Source organism: Cyprinodon tularosa, unplaced genomic scaffold (assembly GCF_016077235.1).
Source record: "Cyprinodon tularosa strain WSP-4 unplaced genomic scaffold, ASM1607723v1 ctg356, whole genome shotgun sequence".
In the NCBI taxonomy this organism is placed as follows: domain Eukaryota; kingdom Metazoa; phylum Chordata; class Actinopteri; order Cyprinodontiformes; family Cyprinodontidae; genus Cyprinodon; species Cyprinodon tularosa.
This window is the reverse complement of record NW_024039070.1, coordinates 1,528,353-1,548,412: the sequence shown is the minus strand read 5'-3', so window position 1 is coordinate 1,548,412 and position 20,060 is coordinate 1,528,353. Positions and strand designations below refer to the sequence as shown.

The 20,060-nt window shown below is 37.2% G+C and overlaps 2 protein-coding genes across 4 annotated transcripts in view; both read left to right on the top strand.

Moving 5' to 3' along the window:
- The first annotated feature begins 1,238 nt into the window (after window positions 1-1,238).
- cfap251 (cilia and flagella associated protein 251) lies at window positions 1,239-14,146 on the top strand. Its single transcript, XM_038295460.1, has 21 exons — window positions 1,239-1,395; window positions 1,745-1,965; window positions 2,976-3,116; window positions 5,822-5,931; window positions 6,039-6,147; window positions 6,426-6,506; window positions 6,584-6,661; window positions 6,750-6,791; window positions 6,880-7,106; window positions 7,186-7,365; window positions 8,931-9,178; window positions 9,307-9,458; window positions 9,638-9,814; window positions 11,158-11,342; window positions 11,419-11,533; window positions 11,625-11,788; window positions 11,883-11,973; window positions 12,991-13,134; window positions 13,216-13,444; window positions 13,595-13,681; window positions 13,768-14,146. The coding sequence occupies exons 2-21, from the start codon at window positions 1,750-1,752 to the stop codon at window positions 13,869-13,871; spliced, it is 2,880 nt and encodes a 959-aa protein (XP_038151388.1). The 5' UTR covers window positions 1,239-1,395; window positions 1,745-1,749; the 3' UTR covers window positions 13,872-14,146.
- A 1,765-nt stretch (window positions 14,147-15,911) lies between these two features.
- Window positions 15,912-20,060, top strand: part of LOC119790122 (MLX interacting protein) — a 30,362-nt gene continuing 26,213 nt past the window's right edge. For 2 of the 3 annotated variants that reach the window (XM_038295486.1, XM_038295485.1), the window contains exon 1: window positions 15,913-16,493. In XM_038295486.1, the coding sequence (XP_038151414.1) occupies window positions 16,171-16,493 (323 nt within the window). In that variant the 5' untranslated portion in view covers window positions 15,913-16,170. Of the gene's footprint in view, window positions 16,494-20,060 lie in introns of all 3 variants that reach the window. The other variant, XM_038295484.1, reaches the window with a different exon arrangement.

Sequence of the window (20,060 nt, the reverse complement as noted above, 5' to 3'; positions counted from 1 at the left end):
TTTTTACTTTTTCTTGCTTAAAATATGTTTAGAAAGTGTTACTAGTACTTAAGAGCTATTTTTTTCTACTTTACCTTTTATGTCAAATAAAAGTGGATAGAAGTGCTTTGGGATTATCTTCTGTTGTTGGGAGCTGGAGAAGTTCCACCTTTCTCCAGCAGAGTCCGCCATGGATCCTCCTGAGCTGAGCCTTCGACACACCTGAGGCGCATCTCATCATCAGAGGATCCACAGTATATAACCTGCCTTCAGACCTTGCCTCGACGCCGCAGTGTTAAATCCAGTTTGGTTAGCACCTGAGCCTAGCATCTTCTGAGAACCTTTGTTGCTCCTGAGTCCTGATAGGATTCTAATTCTTTTGTCTCTGCTTTCAGGAATCCAGTGTTTCCCTCGCGAGCTCTGGATGAGCTTAACCTGCCGAGCCTGCCCTCTGAGCCAAACCTGAAGACTCATTTTTGGATTCCCATGCAGCTCTGGACTAAGAGCTGGAAACCCAAAGCCAAGGTCTGCCCTCATGTTAGAAGTAAGACGCTGAAGCGGTTATTGGACTCTGCTGAACTAAACAGTCTCTGGACCCAACAGTTCCTCTCTCAAAGCCAAACCCGGACTTCTCAAGGTATAAACCTGAAACTCTCAAACTCAATCTGCTTCCAAGCTAACTGAACTGTCATCCTCACAGACTCCAGTGAACCAGCCCCCAGGCCTGAACCAGTTCCTGTGTTTATTCCATGTGCTTGTGATCAATAAACTTGTTAAACTTTTCATTTGTTTCCATGGTGTTCTGCATACTGGGCTTTTCTGAAACCCATCATGACATCTGTATTCAACATCGCATTTCATTTATATTCTTCTAAAGGCTTCAACACTCCCTCGGTGTCAATAAGTCTTTGCTGGATAACTGTCAGTATTCTTTTGTATAATAATGCACACCATATCCTAATATCATTCAATTTAAATTCCTTTTTTCTGAACTATGTTAAATATTAATTGTAAATTATTATTAATCAACACTAAGATAAATAAAACCTTATATCACTTTGTCTGCAGTAATTCTATGAGTTTATGATTTAGAATTTAACAAGTGAATAAAATAAACATTTAATAGAAATTTAATTTAATCAGTCAACAGAAACGCGTACCTCGAGAATTTGGCTTTTAATCTGGAAAACTTGACCGGAAGACAAACCGTGCGCTTCAGTTGGAGCGTTGCTAGGCAACGAAATGCTTCGTTAAGAAGTTTTTTTTGTGTTTTATTCCCCGCAAAACACCATAATTTGATCATTTAAAGTTGACCAGACTCAACTTTTTAGGTGTGAGGAATCCGGAAGGAACAAGTTCTTCAAAGCTTTCAATCGATCTTCAGGGAAAAAGCAGCAGATTGATCCGTGGAGATTGGTGAGAAACCGTTACGCTTTTCATTTGAACTAATAATTAATCGTAAAGCTTAAAAAATAAAAAAAAGCTGTTAAAACTTGACGGGAAAACATTTTTTTCCATTAACTTGAATTTAAAATAAACTAAAGATTAAATTAGATATATTTCAATCAATGTAATACACTTAGAAGGGTAAAGAATACAAAAGTTTAACTTAAAAAAAAATCCCCTTTTGAGCATCTTCTTTTATATATTTATTGGTATTTACTTTTACTTATTTTTCTTTATTGTTTGAATAAAGAAAGAAATATGAACAATCTAAATAAAAACATATATATATATCAGAAATGAATAATGTGTTTTTCCTCAGACAACATGTCAGGTGCTAGAAAAAAGAGGAAACCCAAAGAGCAACAAACATTTGCGAGTGCAGCAGGACAGCAGAGCAGTGAGACTGCAGGTGAGGATGAAGAGAAGCTGTCTAAGCACAGAGATGGAGCCAAGAATAGGCATGGACAGTCACAAGTCTGCACAGCAACCAAAGACACACTTTTCTCTCAGAAGACAGCTCAACCTCCAATGCATCCATTTGTAAGTTATAAATGTATGGATATCTCAATAACATAATTTTGAAACACAGGGAGTGAAACGAGACCTTTTGTAGAGGATCCATACACAGCTGGATATATTTCATGTTTATTTCTTTTAATATAACTGACAAGAAAAATAGGATGTGATATGACTATCATAAGGTTATTGTTATGCATGGTCAGCTGAGGAATTCTGTGTCAAAGTAGGTTAATGGAAAGTTAAATGGAAGGAGAAAGGGTGGTCTAAAATAGGGTACACAAGCAATAGAGAATATAGATGCAGGTTGGCAAAATAATCAGAGGAAATAAAATATATTTTTGATAGATTCTCTTTACTATCAAACTATTTTAGAATCATTGAATGTTTTTTTATTTTTTATTTTTGTTATTTATTTATTTATTTATTTATTTTTTTATCAGCAAGTATCAGAATTGAAAGCAATGGCATGATATCCCTGGCTGCACAGAGGAGCAGTTTGTGTAGAACTGCTGCCTTGCAGCAAGAAGGTCCTGGGTTTGATTCCCAGCCCGGGGTCTTTCTGCATGGAGCTTGCATGTCCTTCACATGCATGCGTGGGTACACCGGTTTCCCCCCACGGTCCAAAAACATGACTGATAGGTTAACTGGCTTCCCTAAATTATCCTTAGGTGCGAGTGTGTGTGCATGGTCGTGTGTCGTTGTTTGCCTCTTGTTTGCCCGGCGACAGACTGGCGATCTGTCCAGGGTGTACCTCGCCTCTCGCCCATAGATTTCCGGAGAAAGGCTCCGGCCCCAATGCGACCCTGACGGAATAGGCGATGGAAGATGGATAGAGGGAAAGATATCACTCTGTGTGTTTGCTGATGAATCCAGATTAACCTTTTTTTAGATGCACATGCATGCTGGTTTATAAATGCACTTCAAAGATTTCAACCATGTCCATGCCGTACTTCTGTCTATGAAAATGTTACACTTGTTGTAATGAATATATAATTTAGAGTTTTATTGGTTTTCTGCTTAACCTCATTCAGTCACTGCAGAGGGTCTTCGGGATGAATCTCACCCTTCCTGTTGTTAGTCTGCAAGACCAGAGCCAGCATATTTTCCTGTATGGTGTAGGTCATTTTGGGATCATATTCAATCACACCACAGATTCCCAGCACATTCTGCAGGTAATGACACCAAGTGGGTATTCAACTTATTCATAATCTCTGTTTCTCTGAATTGTAAAGTACTACAATTATTAAGCAATTGTACAAACATGAGGAGAAAAAGGTTTTCATACGAGTCCAAAAAATATTCAAATCCAAAATGTGTGTTTCAGGGTCAACTTTACTGCATAGGAAAGTAAGGACTGTGTTAGAAAGGATAGCAGTAAACAAAAAGGATAACAAAAGGCAGTGAGCTGCCCTCAGTAGGGCTTTGGCTGATACTTTTATAAGTAATGTAAACTTTAAGTGGATAGAAATAGTTTATTAACAAAATACTAAAAATGTGACCCACATTTGCATTTTTCCCCAGCTTGAACAGTTTGTAGAATTCCGGTTATTCATTTGTAATAAAATACTTTTAGTCATTCTGACAACTCTGCCATAAAATAAAAAAGATCTGTAGCTCCTAAACTTTGAATCACACTTGTACAATCCATAAAGTAGCTTGGGTGATATTTAAAGGACCTTTAAAAAAGTCATATGTTTCTTTGACTTTTTATTCTAGATAGATATGATGCAAGGATACTTAGGCCAGCAATGTTTATATCTGTCCTTTTGCTTTTATCACCTTGCTTTTTACTATTTTATCCCTTATTTTACCAGTGAATCTCTTTGGTCACTTTACTGTAATAGTACTATGTAAATATGTCTTCACAAGTTTTGGACATGTATATACCGACATTTTTGCATATTCTCTCTTTTATATATATATATATATATATATATATATATATATATATATATATATATATATATATATATATATATATATATATACTTCAAGCTCGACTTTGAGCAATGAATGGGAACAAAGAAAGATTAGATTTTAGATTTAGATTGGATTTAAATCTCTTTAATGTGTATTATGTTAATTATCCTGGTATTTGCTCAGGTTTAATCCTTAGGGTTGTTTTCTGCTGAAAAGATCATCTCTGCCACAGTCTTTGTATTTTGGTTGTTTTTTTTACACTTTACATTTTGATATCAAACTTTCTGTTGCTGTAAAATATATACGACATTTTCCTGCCAGAAGGAGAATCTCCACCAGAGTTTTCCCCCCAATCTGTCACCGGTGTTCTTTGGTCCTCATGGTGCGGTTTGTTCTCTCATATTCTCCAACAAACATAGGTGGCCTTCATTGAAACTGCTGTACTCATACTAAAAATAAATTCCATCATCATCATTTGAATTTTGAAGGCAGATGTACAGAGTAGTTGCAGAGAACCCAATATACCAGTCAGACACAGTGTTGCGCTTAAAAGGTTTATGGAAAGATGTCAATTTGAGCGGCTGAACAGGAAACATGCACGGCTGGTTTAAATAGACTAGTGGTAGGCAGAGGCAGTCCAGCTTAATGACCAGAATCAGAGCCCGACGAGAACCAAGTGAGGGCAAGGCGAGCACACAAGCAATGGGAATGAGACTCACTCAGCCAACGAGACCTTCTGATGTTGTGTGGAAGGTATTTGAAGACAGAGTTCAAGATGGAAACACTTTCAGGGAGATGACAGTGGGAAGTGAAGCTGATCTGCCAATCAGCAGGGTGGAGCAGAGCAGGAGAAGAAAACCAGCCACTCAACCCAAAAACAGCATCACAGAGGCAGGCTAAATGAGTGCAGGTGCTTGCACTGGATTTTCACATAGAGATGAACAGTTAAATGGTCTTAATGCAAATGTTCACCACTTAACAATTAGTGTTTGTTAAAAAGAAAAATAGCAACTGTTTTTTTTTATTCACAATTATGTGATACTTTACATCCATTAGATAAATCCCCAGTAAAGTAATTTATTCTAAATTGTAGCCTGAATGTGAAAAACATAAAAGGGACAGGAATAATGTAAAGCGCTGTTAAAAAGTAATGTTTTGTAAACATGTGAGATATTGTGTTGTAATTATTCAGGTTAAAGGCAGTTTTTTTTTTTTTTTTAATTGGGAGTAAAGATGAACCCAGAACAGATTTCCATCTGCTGTATATTAGGACGGCAATTTTAATACAGAGGAAATAGGAAGCCTTTCAGTTTGATCCCAGTTGTTGTTGTATCATCAGGCATTATTCCTCAGGCATTATTCCTCTATAATGATAACTTTTTTGAGCAGCTTGAGTGACGTTAAGACATTGGTGCAAACAATTGCCAAATACTCTGAGATATGTATACGTCATTAGGTATTTTACTCAAATCATGATACACAAGCTGTATAGTTCTATTAAAATTAATGTAAATAAATATATGTTCTGAGTTTGTCAAACCACTGATAAATGTTTCTTTTCACACAGTCAAATTTAAATGATTAAAAACTGTTAATATGTAATCTTAGGTAAAAGAAATGATAAAACACCAGATTTCTCTGTTCAAAAACACTGGGGCCGTGTTCGATGGAATGCACTGCAACAATGTATGGATTCAGCTGAATCCATGCATAGAATTTGCAGCATTGCCCTGTCCGCCACACCCTAAAACATCCTGAAACACAAAAACCTTAAAAGTGAAATTGAGTTATAACTTCATAATATAATTCTCAGTGGTTTAGAGAGGCTTGCATGCTTAGAATAATAGATTTATTAAATTTATAATTTATAAAACAAAGTAGACGGTCTTTAGAAGATGTCCGTTCCATAGGTTTTCTTTTGAAGCATTTGAATTTTAAACATTAACTTTGTCTTTAGGGTCACTCTTCTTCCATCTCATGCATGTGCGTGACTGAGAACAGACGCTGGATTGCAACAGCAGACAGTGGCTCACCGAGCATGGTGATTATATGGGATTCCTACTCTGGGTAATGTTTTTTTTTTTTTTTTTTTTTTTACATATATTACGGTATCTCTTGTGTCCCATTCTGGCCTTTGCTCATTAAGTTAAATCTGTATGTGAAAAATCTTCCAGGATTCCTGTGAAAACATTGTTTGATTGCCACCCTGCCAGCGGTGTCGCTGCTGTGGCTTTTTCAGGTGACGCAAAATACCTGGCAACCCTTGGGAGAAATGGATGTCAGGTGAGTTTGAAAAGATTAGTTTAGACAGATTCATTTAAAAAAACAATATTTGAGGTTTTTAAACCTAGATTATTTATGATAATGAGATGCTGTCAATAAAGACTGAAAACAAACGATGGCTGATCTGTTATTTAAACCATGATGAAATATGAATACTCAAAGAAGTGCATTTGACTTTAACAATGTCAATGTAATCTTGATGGCATTTCCTTTTTTACTGTATTTAACTAAGCTCTACATCATGCCTAGCTACTTCTCTTTTGTAATGATCTTCCCAGAGTATTTGTATATGGGACTGGACCAGCGATGCACAAAAGCCCCTCTACTGTACTGAACTTAATCCAAAACTTGGTTTTCAAGTAAGCATGCTACCCACCCATTTAAATGTCTTTTACTGGTGGAGGTAGCAGATTATAATGTTGGTTTGTTCTGGCAGGATTACATCACCTTTAACCCAAATGACAGCACTCAGGTTTTCAGCGTCGGTGAAAGTCACATGTTCATCTGCAACAGAGTAACTTCAGTTGCTATTTTTTTCTTACAAATTGCCAAACAGATGCAATCACAATTCACTGTATCTGAAATATACTGTTTCTTTTCAGACCAGCGGAAACAAAGAATCCTTGGCATTGAAGACAAAAAGTGTAAATATATAAATGTTTTAAGTTTTACTTATGATATATACAGTGCTTTTTTATATACAGGTCAAAGATGTCGATTTATCTGTTGCAGTTCATGAGTCCAGCTGATTCCAAAGTATTTGCTCAGCCTTCTCCATATCCGAGTATGTGGGTTTACAGTGCTGACAGGTTTCCCAGTCGTACTACGTTTGACTGGAGAAATCATCGGCTCCTGAAAGCCATAGCCAACTGCATTGTGGTGTGGACCATCAATGAAGTCTCGCATGTCAGGAAAATCTCCACAAAAGAACCGATCACTGTTCTCACAACACATGATGGGTATCCAGAGCTGCCAATGTTCACTGTACCTGTACCTTAAATTGACCCCATGACCAGTTTGCTTATGTCATTATTACAGCTATGTTGTAACAGGTGACATGAGAGGTGAAATCCGGTTTTATGATAAAGACTTCACCGTTGTCAGCTGTTGTGAAGATTTCCACCTGGATCCAATCGTTTCTATATCCTTTTCAAAAGATATACCTATGCCGGCCTATCGGGAGGAGTGCACTCTGGAGGAAAAACCCCTAGTTATCAGGTGAAATGAAAACCAGCCAGTTCTTACACACTGTTTACATTTGATCATTGCTGCACTTTAAGGAATGGAAATGTCGTGAAAGCTGTACGAAACAAAATGACAGTTGATGACAAGATTATGAATTCTATTGCATCTTATCCTGCAGGTTACCAAACCTTGCAGAATTTTCACTGCTGAAATATTTCATCTTTTGTCATTTTAAAATCAGAAATGTGTTTTTTGTCAGATTGTATATGAATAACACAAACACAGTAACCATTTCACAAAGGCCATATTAGTGGACTGAGTGCCCAGTCGATAGTGACCAATTTGTTAATAGATTCTCCAAGCAGTTACTCTCGACTAAATTTACCATGAGAGCCACGATGGGGTGGGTGTTTTTTCATTGGAGCAATTAACAAGAGAATATCATATGCAAAAAACAGGGAAATAGTACTTTGTTTAGTACATTAAGTGAGCCACAAATCCAAGCTTGTTTACCCCTAATCTAGAAGAAGAAAACTGTGATCCTTTCCTAATAAAGCTCAATCTTAAAGTAACACACCTTCATTTCTAAATAATTGGTGATGTATACTGTAAGGTTAAAGATATAATTAATCTAAGGAACCAATAAGTAACAGTCACTTCTGTCACTGTACTGTATAGTGTGTGTGCAGTGGGTAGCACTGCCGCCTTGCAGCAAGAAGGTCATGGGTACGATACCCAGGCTCCTCTACATGGAGTTTGCATGTTCTCCCTGAGCATGCGTGGGTTGTCACTGGGTTAATTGGCTTCTCTAAATTCTCCTTAGGTGTGAGTGTGTGTGTGAATGGTTGTTTTTCTGTTTATCTTTGTGTTGCCCTGCGATTGACAGGCGACCTGTCCAGGGTGTACCCCACCTCTTGCCTGTAGATAGCTGGAGGTGGGCACTAGCACCCCTAGCGACCCCACATGGGATTCAGGGTGTCAGAAAATGGATGGGTTATAAGTAGTGTTGCGCCGATGCCATTTTTTGGCCCCGATACTTGGCTGTGCAGTATCAGCCGATACCGATACCATAATAATGTAAAATAATTGCCATCATGACTTTGTCAAGCTGCTGCCTACCTTTGTGAAGCAGGAAAAAATCTAATACAAAGTGAATCCAGTAGAAAATTTTATTGCCTACCAGGAGTGGGTGACAATAGTTGAATAAACTTATGGCTCTCAAAATGGTATGGGTGCCCTATTTGTTGGTACTCGCCGATACCGATACCACAATTTTAGGGCCGTCCGATACTGGTATCCCCGCCCCAGTTCTTATAACACTAGTTATAAGAACTGGGGCGGAACCAACTCTACAGGGGCACTGACCCCTGATGGCGCCTGTCTGGATCCGCCTAGAGTTACATTAGGCTTTTGTGAATGTTGTGCATCATATTTTTTTCCAAGTTTGGACAACTTGATGTGATGATGATGTGGTCAGTCGCACAAAATTCCAGCTAAATCCAATTGAAGATTGTGGTTGTAATGTGATCAAATGTGAAAAAATTCAAAGGTATTTTTCCAAAATCACTGCTTTTAATTCTAGTCTCCTTCCTCTGCAGGAATTTTCTTGTTTCCACTGTCAGTTTCAAAGTCATACATGTGAACACATCTGGTGGCACTCAGACTCTTCTACAGAATGATGATGCCCCTCTCCATGCAGTGGCATGTCATCCCTCCCACCCAACTGTAGCCTTGGGCAACCAACGTGGCGTTTTGAAACTATGGGATCATAACCAGAAATTAATCTCTGGCATAAGGGTCTTTGAAGAAGAGAAACATATAAACTGTGTTGCTTTCGACCCAAAAGGTGTGCAGCTGTTATATGAAAGAGACATTATACATAAAAAATGTCCATGCTAAGTTTTATCTATTTGTATTATGAGTTAAGTTTACTTTATCAGTTGTTGTCTTTTTTTTTTTTTTTTTTTTTTGCAGGAAGATTCTTGGCAGTGGGCTTTGGGACTGGAGCTGTTTACATACTGGATGCCTGCACTTTGCAAAACAACCCTGACGAATGCTTCCACTGTGCCACAGACAGCATCGATCTGATCACTTTCTCTTCAGACTCCCAATACCTTGCCACTGCTGTAAGCAAGTCTTTCAAATTTGGTATTTATCTGTGTTGCATTTACTGAAAAACTAAGAAGCATTGGTTACAATAAAAGTTAAACTCTAAGTAGATGAAAATAACATATCATGGATCACTGATTTTCTTTCCAACCTGTGAAAAATAAAAATCAGGCTGAATCTTTCTTTTCACTATTAGGATGTCGGTAAAGCAGTGACCGTCTTCTGCTCCCAGACAAACAAAGACGCATCTCCTCAGTGGATGTACCTGGGCAGGTACTGCTATCACAACAAGCCCATTAAAGACCTTCTTTTTGGGGTTCATCTAGACAGCGCCCAACCAAGACTGCTGTCCCTGGGATCAGACCGCCAACTGGTTAGCTGACTTTTTTTTTAATCCAGTTATTTTTCTTTGGCTTTGCAGATACATCTCAAGAAATTTTAATATCACTGAGAATTTAATTTATTTCTGTAATTCAAGTTAAAAGTTTAATTTTCAATTATTTCAACCTTCATTGTAGAGAGTGATATTTTCTAAGCAATTGAGGATTCTGTGATACAACTAGTAACATTTTAAAATCTAATTCAACATAAGTATAGAATAATACACAAGTCCAATAAAATTAAATTAGACAATAAATGTATCCATCTACTATAAATGGGAAATAAACTGGGAAATGAAAATAGTATTTTCATAAAGCTTGTCAGTAGCAGAAAGCATGAAGTGCAGATGACACCTCTTTTCAAAACCTCACTCTTTACCTTGAGCAACCTTGATTGTGAACCCTCAAATATTCCACCAAACCCTGGGGCCAACCTAAAAGGTCATTTTAAATAAGATTTTAAATTTAATTTTTACCAATGAACAACAGCTCTTTTCTTTACGATAGGTTTGCATAAAAACAATGAAAACGCTGCTCTAGTTACTGGCACAGCCAGAATTATATCTGTAAAATGAGGGAAAATTGCAGATGCAGTCAACTTAGTGTGTTTGGCTAAATAAACATTGAAAACATATTCTGATCTTCAGAATGTGCAAAATACTGGGAGTATATGCAGACATGAATTTTTAGCTACCGCATGCCATTTGTGTGGCAATGTGTGGTGAGAAGGAGGCGTAGGTGCAGTTTCAGACAGGATATGAGACACAGTAACGAGCTGTCTGGAAGATTGCAGTTTTATTAAATCTACTCTGGACATCTCCCAGAATGCATTGCAATGGTGGATTTTCTCCCAGGGTAATTTTCTAGAATGTCAAGCAGCACCAAACTAATTTTAGAGGTGGAAGGGCCATAAGGGTGTTGCCTCACAGTGCTACAAGTCTTTCCTTTTGCAAACCAGAATAATGACTCATATAGCAAACTTTAACACTTAGGAAAATCAAGGCTCTTTATTTTCAATGATGGGTTAATATATGTCTGCCAGTGGTAAAAATATGTACCATGAAATACATACCGTCTCCCTGTATGTAGCTATTGAGTCACTTTTGTTCACAGATATGTGATGCTGAAAATGCCTAATCGGCACTCGCTACTTCCACCTGTCATTCTTTTTATTCAAGCTACACATTACGATAATTGATCATTTTTTAGAGAAAATAAAACAAAAAGTGTAGTCTTCTGTTATGTCACTATGCTTAAACTGTTGTTGAACTGTTTTGGGGTTCTTTTTCTGAAAGCTGCAGCTTTTCCTCATCTATTTATATGTATGGTTCATCAGGTGGAGTACGATCTGAAAAACAGTCACAAGGACAAGCTCCTCCTCCTTCGCTCTGAGCGCATTGAGCAAAGTGCGGTGCCACAGTGCATAGTATGGCATCCACCTCTCAACGCAGAGGAGCTCCTTCTCGTTGCATCGGACCAGTACAAGATGAAACTTTTTAACAGCAAAACACTGACATGCAGGTCTGTAATCTTATGAAAGAATTGTAATTTCTTACAGATAGCATAATTTAAACTATGCATTTTCTACAAAAAACAGAAAGACTCTTCTTGGCCCAACATACGGTTCTCCAATTAAGCAAATCTTGGTTCTTCCCAAATCAAAAGATGCTCAGATGAGCTCATATCATCTTGCATTCATCACAGAGGACAAGGTCAGACAGTGAGCAGCATTCCATCGTGGTAGCTCTTTAATTAGAAGATTTATTAACTGAAACTGAAACAGTGATTTATTACCTCTTCCAGTTGGGTCTTCAGATTTTGCCGTTGGATGGGAACCCCTATAAATCCACCGCTTTGATTTGTCATCCCACCGGTGTCTCTTCATTTGCCTGCTCCTATGATGGAAAGTTTCTCTTTACAGCAGGAAGATCTGACAGTTTAGTCATGTCATGGAGGGTGAACTTAGAGTAAGGTTTGCTTCTATCCTGTGGTCAACCAGAGACAATCCATAAAAAGTAAAAAGACTTTTCCTGATCCTGGTCCTCTGTCCTATAATCATAGCGTACTGCATGCAGCCACTGCCCTGGGTGGAAAAGACATGGAGCCTTTTTATTCAATGCTCGATGGTGGAAGAGATGGCAGGTTTTACAGGGTGAGTTAAAGGTTAAACAAACAATGATCTTAGGTTTTTGTGCCTGTCTTACTATCAACTGATTTTAAAATGTGATGTATGGAGTTAAGGATTTAATAAATCTCCACATCCACCATAAAGGAACAACACAATAATCCAACACTGCAACTAAAAAACTAATTTGTGTTTGGAAGCACCACTACAGGAGACAGAATTATACTTTATGTAAGAACTTGCATTATTGGTCGTCACTAGACTATTAAAAGTCGTAATGTTTTTTTACAATTTAAATATGTGGATCAAAGGCTAATTTTGTGAATCATGTACTTGAAAACACATTCAAGGTGAAATGCTAGAACAATGCCCCTAGTGTAGCAGGAGATCCCCGTGTATCCTATATTCTCCCATCATATCAAGAAACAGAATAGTCTTTTTCTTATTGTCATATCGTTAACAATAACGAGGACATAATAATAACAATTTAACTTTACACTGCAGAAATTAAACCTCTGCATTTAACCCATCCCCTTGAAGAGCAGTGGGCTTCCATTGTCAGAGGAGCAGTGTGGGGTTAAGGGTCTTACTCAGAGACCCAGAGTGCAAGCTGTGGGGATCAAACCTGGTACTCGCAACCTTCTAAAAGCACAAGCGCACTGCTCTAATGACTACGCGAACACTCCCCCATGGCTACAGTGCTGCTGTTCTGTGTTCTGTGGTACCTCCTTCTTTGTGCAATAATTCTGAAATGCTGGCCTCTCCTAGGAAGGTTCCCCACTTTTCCTTGTAACGATAACAGCTGCCACTAGGGTGTGAGCGATTCCCAAAGCCTGCCTTCTGTTCCCAGACTGGCTTTTAATTCAGTAATCAGTCCTAGCTTGTAAACAACGGGAAAACACAAGAAATACGAAAAGGGCTAACTCCTTATTCATTCCAATGTATTTTAACCATGTTTAAAGCGATAATAAAAAAGTACAATGTCAGAAAGTTGTTGTCATGTTATCTATACACTCCTAATATTTAAAGTATCTACATCTTCAGGAGATGGAGGACTTTTTCTATTACTGTATAATCCGTCACCAAGGTGCTGCAGTACTGAAGAGACCGAATGTGTGTGCCAAAATTCCTCTGTCGGATATTCCTGATCTAGTGAGAGCTTTGGGACACTTTCCTACAGAAAAAGAGGTACAAAGAATGTTACAAAATTTTTTTGTTTTTTAAAATCACAAGAAACTGTATCATAGTTTGCCGTGTTATCTTTATCAGTTAGAAGACATGCAAAATGAGATCAAATTCAGCCAATTTGCTGAAACTGGAAAACATGTGACTGACATTGGCCTGGAGGAGTTCATCAAGCTGTACATCAACCATCGGCCAGCCTTTGGGATCTCCAGTGAGGAGCTTGTTCAAGCTTTTCATGTCCTTGGTAAAAAGGAAGGGACAGAGGTGCCTGTTCTTCTGAAAAATGATCTGCTCGAACTTCTACAGGCTGAAGGTAAACTGCAGGACACTTTAAATCTTTCTGTCTCTTTTTTTGACAGGTTTTCTAAAATAAGGGAAAGCTTTCTCTGTTATGATGTCAGTGTAAACTTTCTTTGATGATGATCATGATCTGTGATGTGCATCACTATAATATGCCCAACAGGAGAACACATGACAGAAAAGGAGGTAGCAGAGTGTTTTGCTACCCTTTTGCAGGTCAATAAAAATGAAGGAGAAGAAGAGACACACTGTGAGCACAGAAAAACACAAATTATAGACGCTGAAATCAACAGAAAACTCTTGAAAAATAAATCTCTGTTTATTGTATCTGCACAGGTGAAGGGAATATTATCCCAGAAGAGATATCTGCAGAGACATTTACAGATCACATCCTTGGCCTGCCATTTCGAAACGCACAGAGCACTTCCCCTTCAGAATGATGACATCAACATCCTGCCAGCTCGTCATGGAGACGATGTCCTCATGGAAAAAAGGATACCTCTTAAAACTATTTTATCATTTATGTTCTTATTTTGATATGAAATGTTTATATATGTACTGATTTAAAAGAATGACCTTTCATTTTGATGCCTTCTTTGAGCAAAAATGGTTGACTCCAACTAGTTTGAAACTTATGTGTCAAAACATGTAAGTATAGCAAAATATTATTTTCTTAGAGTGTTTAAATGTTGAGCCTAGTTTAGTTTAAAAAAAACAGTATTTACTTTAATGGAGCTGTTCATAAAATTACCTTAAATTGCAAAATATATCTATTTTATCAAAACATTGCATGCAAACCAAAGGCCTTTTGTGTATTTAATAATTACAATTGCTTGAATAAAGTCAGTTTGAAACCCTTTTGAGATAGTTTTGAAAATTTTAAATTTTGTCTAGTACTTTTAAAGGAAGATGGTTTCTCTGGTTAGGAAGAGTATATTTTGTACTATTTGTGTACAATACAAAACATATCAAAACAAGAAATTACAATACTTATACAGCTTGATTTATTTATCCACTCCACCAGAATATTGATTGGAATTTAACTTTAATGAACTTAATGCATCTCCTTGTGTTTTGTTAGTGGTTTGCAAAAACCTTTAAGTATTGATTATCACCGATGACTGGTATGGAGTGTGGTTTGTGATATAGTATATAATCAAATTGTATTTTAAAGCTATGTTTCTTTTTTAAAGTATTAGAATATTCTGAATGTGTTTGTTTCCTAGATTTCCCTGTAACATATCTATTATATTAAATGTTTCTTAAATGTTCTCAAATTCTCACCATATGTAATTTCTTTCTATTGTATATATTTTACAATCTAATAAAACATGCTGTATTGTTTCATTTTCCTCACAATGATCAAATTTTCCTGTATTTTGTTTTTCTATCTTCAATCCTGAGTCAAAACCTAACCTTGTTATCATTCTTTCCTGGATTCTGTTCCTTCTTCCTTTTATTTCCCCAACTGACTTTTTTGATCCCATAAAGCTGCTCCCTTAACTTTCTCTATACCATATTTTCAGTCATTCAGTTTTTGTTTAATAATACTCTGTCTCTGGTTTACTGATATGCACTGTTTTTTTATTTGCCATCTTCGCTATCCAATATGATCCAGTATCCATAGAACTATTACTGTTAAACCAATCAATCTGAATTGTTATTTTTTTACACTCATCAATATGGAGCATGAATCTGAGCTAGTTGTTTTTTTTTTAAAGGTCTAATGTCCTCCAGCCACTGTAAACAGATAAACGATCAGGGAATTGCTTTCTCATCTTGACTTGAAATCCGGGTACTTTGACTGCTACTCCTACTTTTTCATTTATTTTTTATAGATCTGTATAAATTTGAATTATTGATCATTACTTTTTATATACGCTTTTTTTTATTTATTTTTCTCCAAAAACCCTTTCATTTCTTTCTTTCTTTTCCAATAAATGCATGTGTACCATTGATGAAATCCAGGGTGGTATAACAGCTAGAGGTATGGATTTATTTCTATATTTTGTAGGCTATTTTAAATTCTTCTGCCCTATTTCCAATGGTCTATCCAAATTATTTTATATCTTTGTTTTTTTTTTTCTCAGCTCGTCTTTGAAATGTCTCGTGTTTGGATTATACAAGTTATAGCTTTGTAATTTTACTGATGTGTTCTTCTTAAATCTAACGGCATTTCTCCCATTTCTACTTCCAATGTTGTTGACTAGGATGATCATCGCAATGATCGATGTTGACAAATATCTAACTTTTCTTAGATGAATACATGCTTCTGCAGTAGGGAAAAAAAGATACTCTACATTTGATCAAATCAAACCTGTTTAAATTAGTTTGAACACTTTCCAATTTGATGCATCTTCCGGCGTCTCGGTTTATTTTAGGCTCTAAAGTGTGGGTGGGGTTTCCAAATCTGACCAATCAGCGGCACTGTTGTAGAACATGCTTGTGACTCTGACCAATCAGATACGGCTTAACACAGGGAGCAGCAGCCCTTTGCCAGCTGCGTCAACTATATACAAGATATCAACCTCGTAACTCCTGCCGCTAATAAGCAGTGGCAAACTTTTCTGTATGATGCCTTAAGTAGTTTGCCTTCATGGCACACAGTTGGAAAACTTTAACAACCGGACCAGAAACGTGTTTTCCGGAGCCGTCAGCGACCACGAGCCCCATGAAAGGAAGAGCTTTATTGTCCTAGCTTAGTGGCTAAGGTTAGCTAATTGTTGTTGAGTTGCCGACATGGCTACCAGAGAGATATGCCAGCGATCAACTTATCGACGGCCAGCGGCCAGCATAAAGCAAGAGCAAGATGACGACTCGGACGTGGAGGAGACACACATGGGGCTCCGCCGCGCGGACGGCTTGGAGTCCCAGATCATCCACAGCGGGCACTTTATGGTGTCTTCGCCGCACAGCGAGCACCCACCGAAGAAGGGTTACGATTTCGATACTGTCAACAAACAGACCTGTCAGACTTATCATTTTGGAAAGGCGAGCACGTCGCACTTCTCCATTGATGCTTCGTTGACTAAACTTTTTGAGTGCATGACCCTTGCTTATAGGTAAGCTGCAGCATGTCTCCTTTCTGTGTACAAATGTAAAAATGATGTTTCAAATCTCACGTCCAGCTTTCGTCTCTAGCCTTTTACAGTCACGAGGCTTCCATTCCCCTAACTTCCTGTTGCACCAATCCTTGAGTTGCACCAAATTGCTTTGCCTTGTCTCAGTGGTGCAAATTGACTTGCCCTGCCTTGCCTCAGTCCTGCCATAAGCTTCAGTGACTTCTGTTTGGGTGTGAAATAATTTCCCACACTATGTATTCAGTTATCTGTAACAAGCTGTGGAAGTTACAATAACAAGGCATTACCAGCAAAGCAACACTGGTCTGCAAACCAAAATGGCCCATTATAAACATATAGCCTATTTTATAAGGTTATGCAACATGTGACCAAATGTTATCAAGGTAGAAACTACATTTGATACAGTCTGATTGTGCAGTTTGTTCAAGCCACAAGTCTGCATTTATCTTAACTTTCTTAGTTGGAAATAGATTTAAATAAGTCATTTGTGTTCAGATTTGCCAAAACAGTCCTACAGATCGGGTGTTTTCCTTCATTTCTTTCTTCTGAACTGCAAAGTTCCTTTTTTTTTTTGTGGACATTTTGCTGCAAAGTCAGCACAGCTCCAGCCCCCTAAATAGGAGTGAGGCTGTCAAGATAACATGATTTAGATTACATTCCATTTTTTTTCCCTACGATGAGGATTTGTGGGTCAGTTAATGTTCAGCTACACCAGTTTTTCCAGTCTTGGTCCTCATTTCGCTCTGCCTTGCATGCTTTAGATGCTTCTCTGCTTTAAAAACACCAGATTGAAATGATTGCAGTATAGAAAGAATGTTATCTTCCACAGATGCATCTTCCATTAATATCAGGTTTGTGGAAGCAGAAAAAAAAGTCTAAAACTACAGGGGAGTGTGCGCTGAGGACCAGGGTTGAAAAACACTGGAAAAATATTTCATTTAGATTTACAGATGTTTTCATATCACCGATTAGGCATAGGGTGTTATTAGATTCTCTCAACCTGGAAAATCTTAGAGATATAATTTTAAAGTATTTACAGACTCTAAAACAAGTCTTTTAACTGACCGAGAGCACTTAGAGCAGTAATTATACCAAGGGTATAAAATAATGAAGTGCTCATCTGTTAATATGCTATATCCAGAACTCCACAATAGGAAAAGTTAAGAGTTTCACCTGGTTTAATTCTGTAAAAATTCTTCTTTACGGAACCTTTGGCTATCCGATTATTAATTGAAAAAAATATGGATTAATCGATTTGCAAAATAATCGTTAGTTGCAGCCCTAAGTTGAAGTAATCATGTTTATTGTGCAGAAAGCTTTCCCATTGTACTTGTTTTAGACGAAGGAGCTGTTATCATGGCTGGTTAATTACCTTTAAACATTAATAGCCAATTTGTTCGACTTAACAGGCATGCAGCTAGTAGTTTTGTCAAATACAGTTTTCAACAAGTTTTCAGGATGGATGGATGGTGATTATTTAGTTTTCACAGCTTGAAACATTTCCATGTGGTAATGTTTGTCTTTTAGAAAATGGGATTAGTCAGAATAAGTTTAAGGGGTAAATCCCTGCATCCGTGGATATGTTGGTTTCAGAAAGCCAGGTAGCCGTTATCCTTTGATGAAATCATCCCGTACATATTCTGTAGCAGGATATCTCAGTTATCCTTAGTTTGTTGCTCATTAAGGCAATGGCATCAGAAATATGTCCTTTTCTACAGGAGCCTGTAAATTGTTGGGAGCAAATGTTCAATATACTTTACATGATAAGATGCCTTTTTTAAAACATGTTTGTAGATTTTTAAGCATCACTATGTATGCAGAGTCAATCATTTTGTTTTATTTCAGACACAAATGGCTTATATGATACAAATTCTTTGTGTTGCACTTTGATTTTATCCTGAAGGCAGACTGTTGGGGACTTACCTTTAAACTGTTACCATAATGCTCAAATCCCCCTGAGATCGTTCATAATTTCTGCCATCCTTCTCCTTTGGCAGCGAGGACAATTTTCCTTTCGTTCGAATCCAGATTGTGTTCATTGTTTATTTCCTCTGTTCTGTCATTGAATAGCTTAGATTTTGTTCAGTTATATTTTACAGCAGCTGCTCATACAAAAAAGCTTCACAAATATGGTAGAGTAATTTACCCTCTTTTATCTGCCACGAAAGCTTCAGTCACTAACTCTCTATCAGGCTTGTCCAAAGTTGGTCCTGAAGGCTGCTGTCCGGCAGGTTTTAGAGGGTTCCTTACTGCAGCACAGCTGATTTCCATTCAGAGCTGATTAACAGGCTTTTGCTGAACTGCAACCATCAGAATCAGCTGTGCTGAAGCAGAGAAACCTCTAAAACCTGCAGGACACGGCATGAAGGATAGTTTTTAAACAACTTTTTAGATTAGATTCCTTTTTGATTAAATACGTTTCTATGGCTTCTTGTAAAGACACCTGGTACAGCAATTTCACAGGTTGCTGTAGGTACAGAAAAATATTGCTTTCAGTGGCATGTCTGCTCTTTCTCATACTCCTAAGGTTTAAATTCTTATAAAATAATAACTGCTTTTTAAGAATAAACGTCAACAGATGTTTAATTCATTTAATAAAGGTCAAATATAACCATAATACCAGATTTAACTGTTTTTTAAACATTTTATGAGGATATACTCATATTTTATGTGCACAAACACATTTTTTTTTTTTTTTGTTGTAAATTATTGTTGAGAATGCTACTTTAATTCTCTATCAAACCGAACACTTTTTTTGAAGCAGGAACAGTATTTTATTAAAATGTTTTTATATTTTCCATATGCCGTCATTAATATTTTACTCTCGATTGGCAAGAAATGGGTACTCTGAGGCTTCTTATTTCCTCCCGTTTCCATGATGGATCGTGTTTTTCAGGTTCAACCGATCAGGGCTTCTTATATACTCACCTTGAAATCTAAGCTGAGTTAGCTGATCAAAATCACCCTTCTGAAACCAGAAATCCTGAATAGAACAGAGCCAAATAAGTTAGCTCAAAAAAACTCCTCTTTACTCAAGAGCAGATTTACCCCACTTTCTGTAACGGGGCCCTAGAGGATGGACAATACTGATAGTCTTTGCTCTGTTCACTCCGTAAAACAGTGGATCCTCTGCCTCCTTCTCAAGCATCTCATTAATGGCAGTTAAAATGATGGAACAAAGTATAAAAAAATACAACCTTGGTGTACTAAAATTGGATAATGTAATGAACCAAGAGTACTGACTGCAAAACTAACACTCCCAAAGAATAATATGGGTTCTTGAGTAGGCAAATATCATCCATTTGAGTAAATTATTGGTATCACAGCACGAATAACCTTCTATACCTGTAAATACCTGAAAAGCTGATTGAGTAAAAAACAATCAGCAGGCAAATTGAAAAGAATATTAAACTTGCTAATATTGCCAGTAACAAAAATGAAAATGGAATAATCAAAGATAAACAGGTAATACTTACTAAAAAAGTGAAGGGATAAAAACAAAATGAAAATATATATTTTTTCCTAAGATTGATTCGTAAATATTAAAAA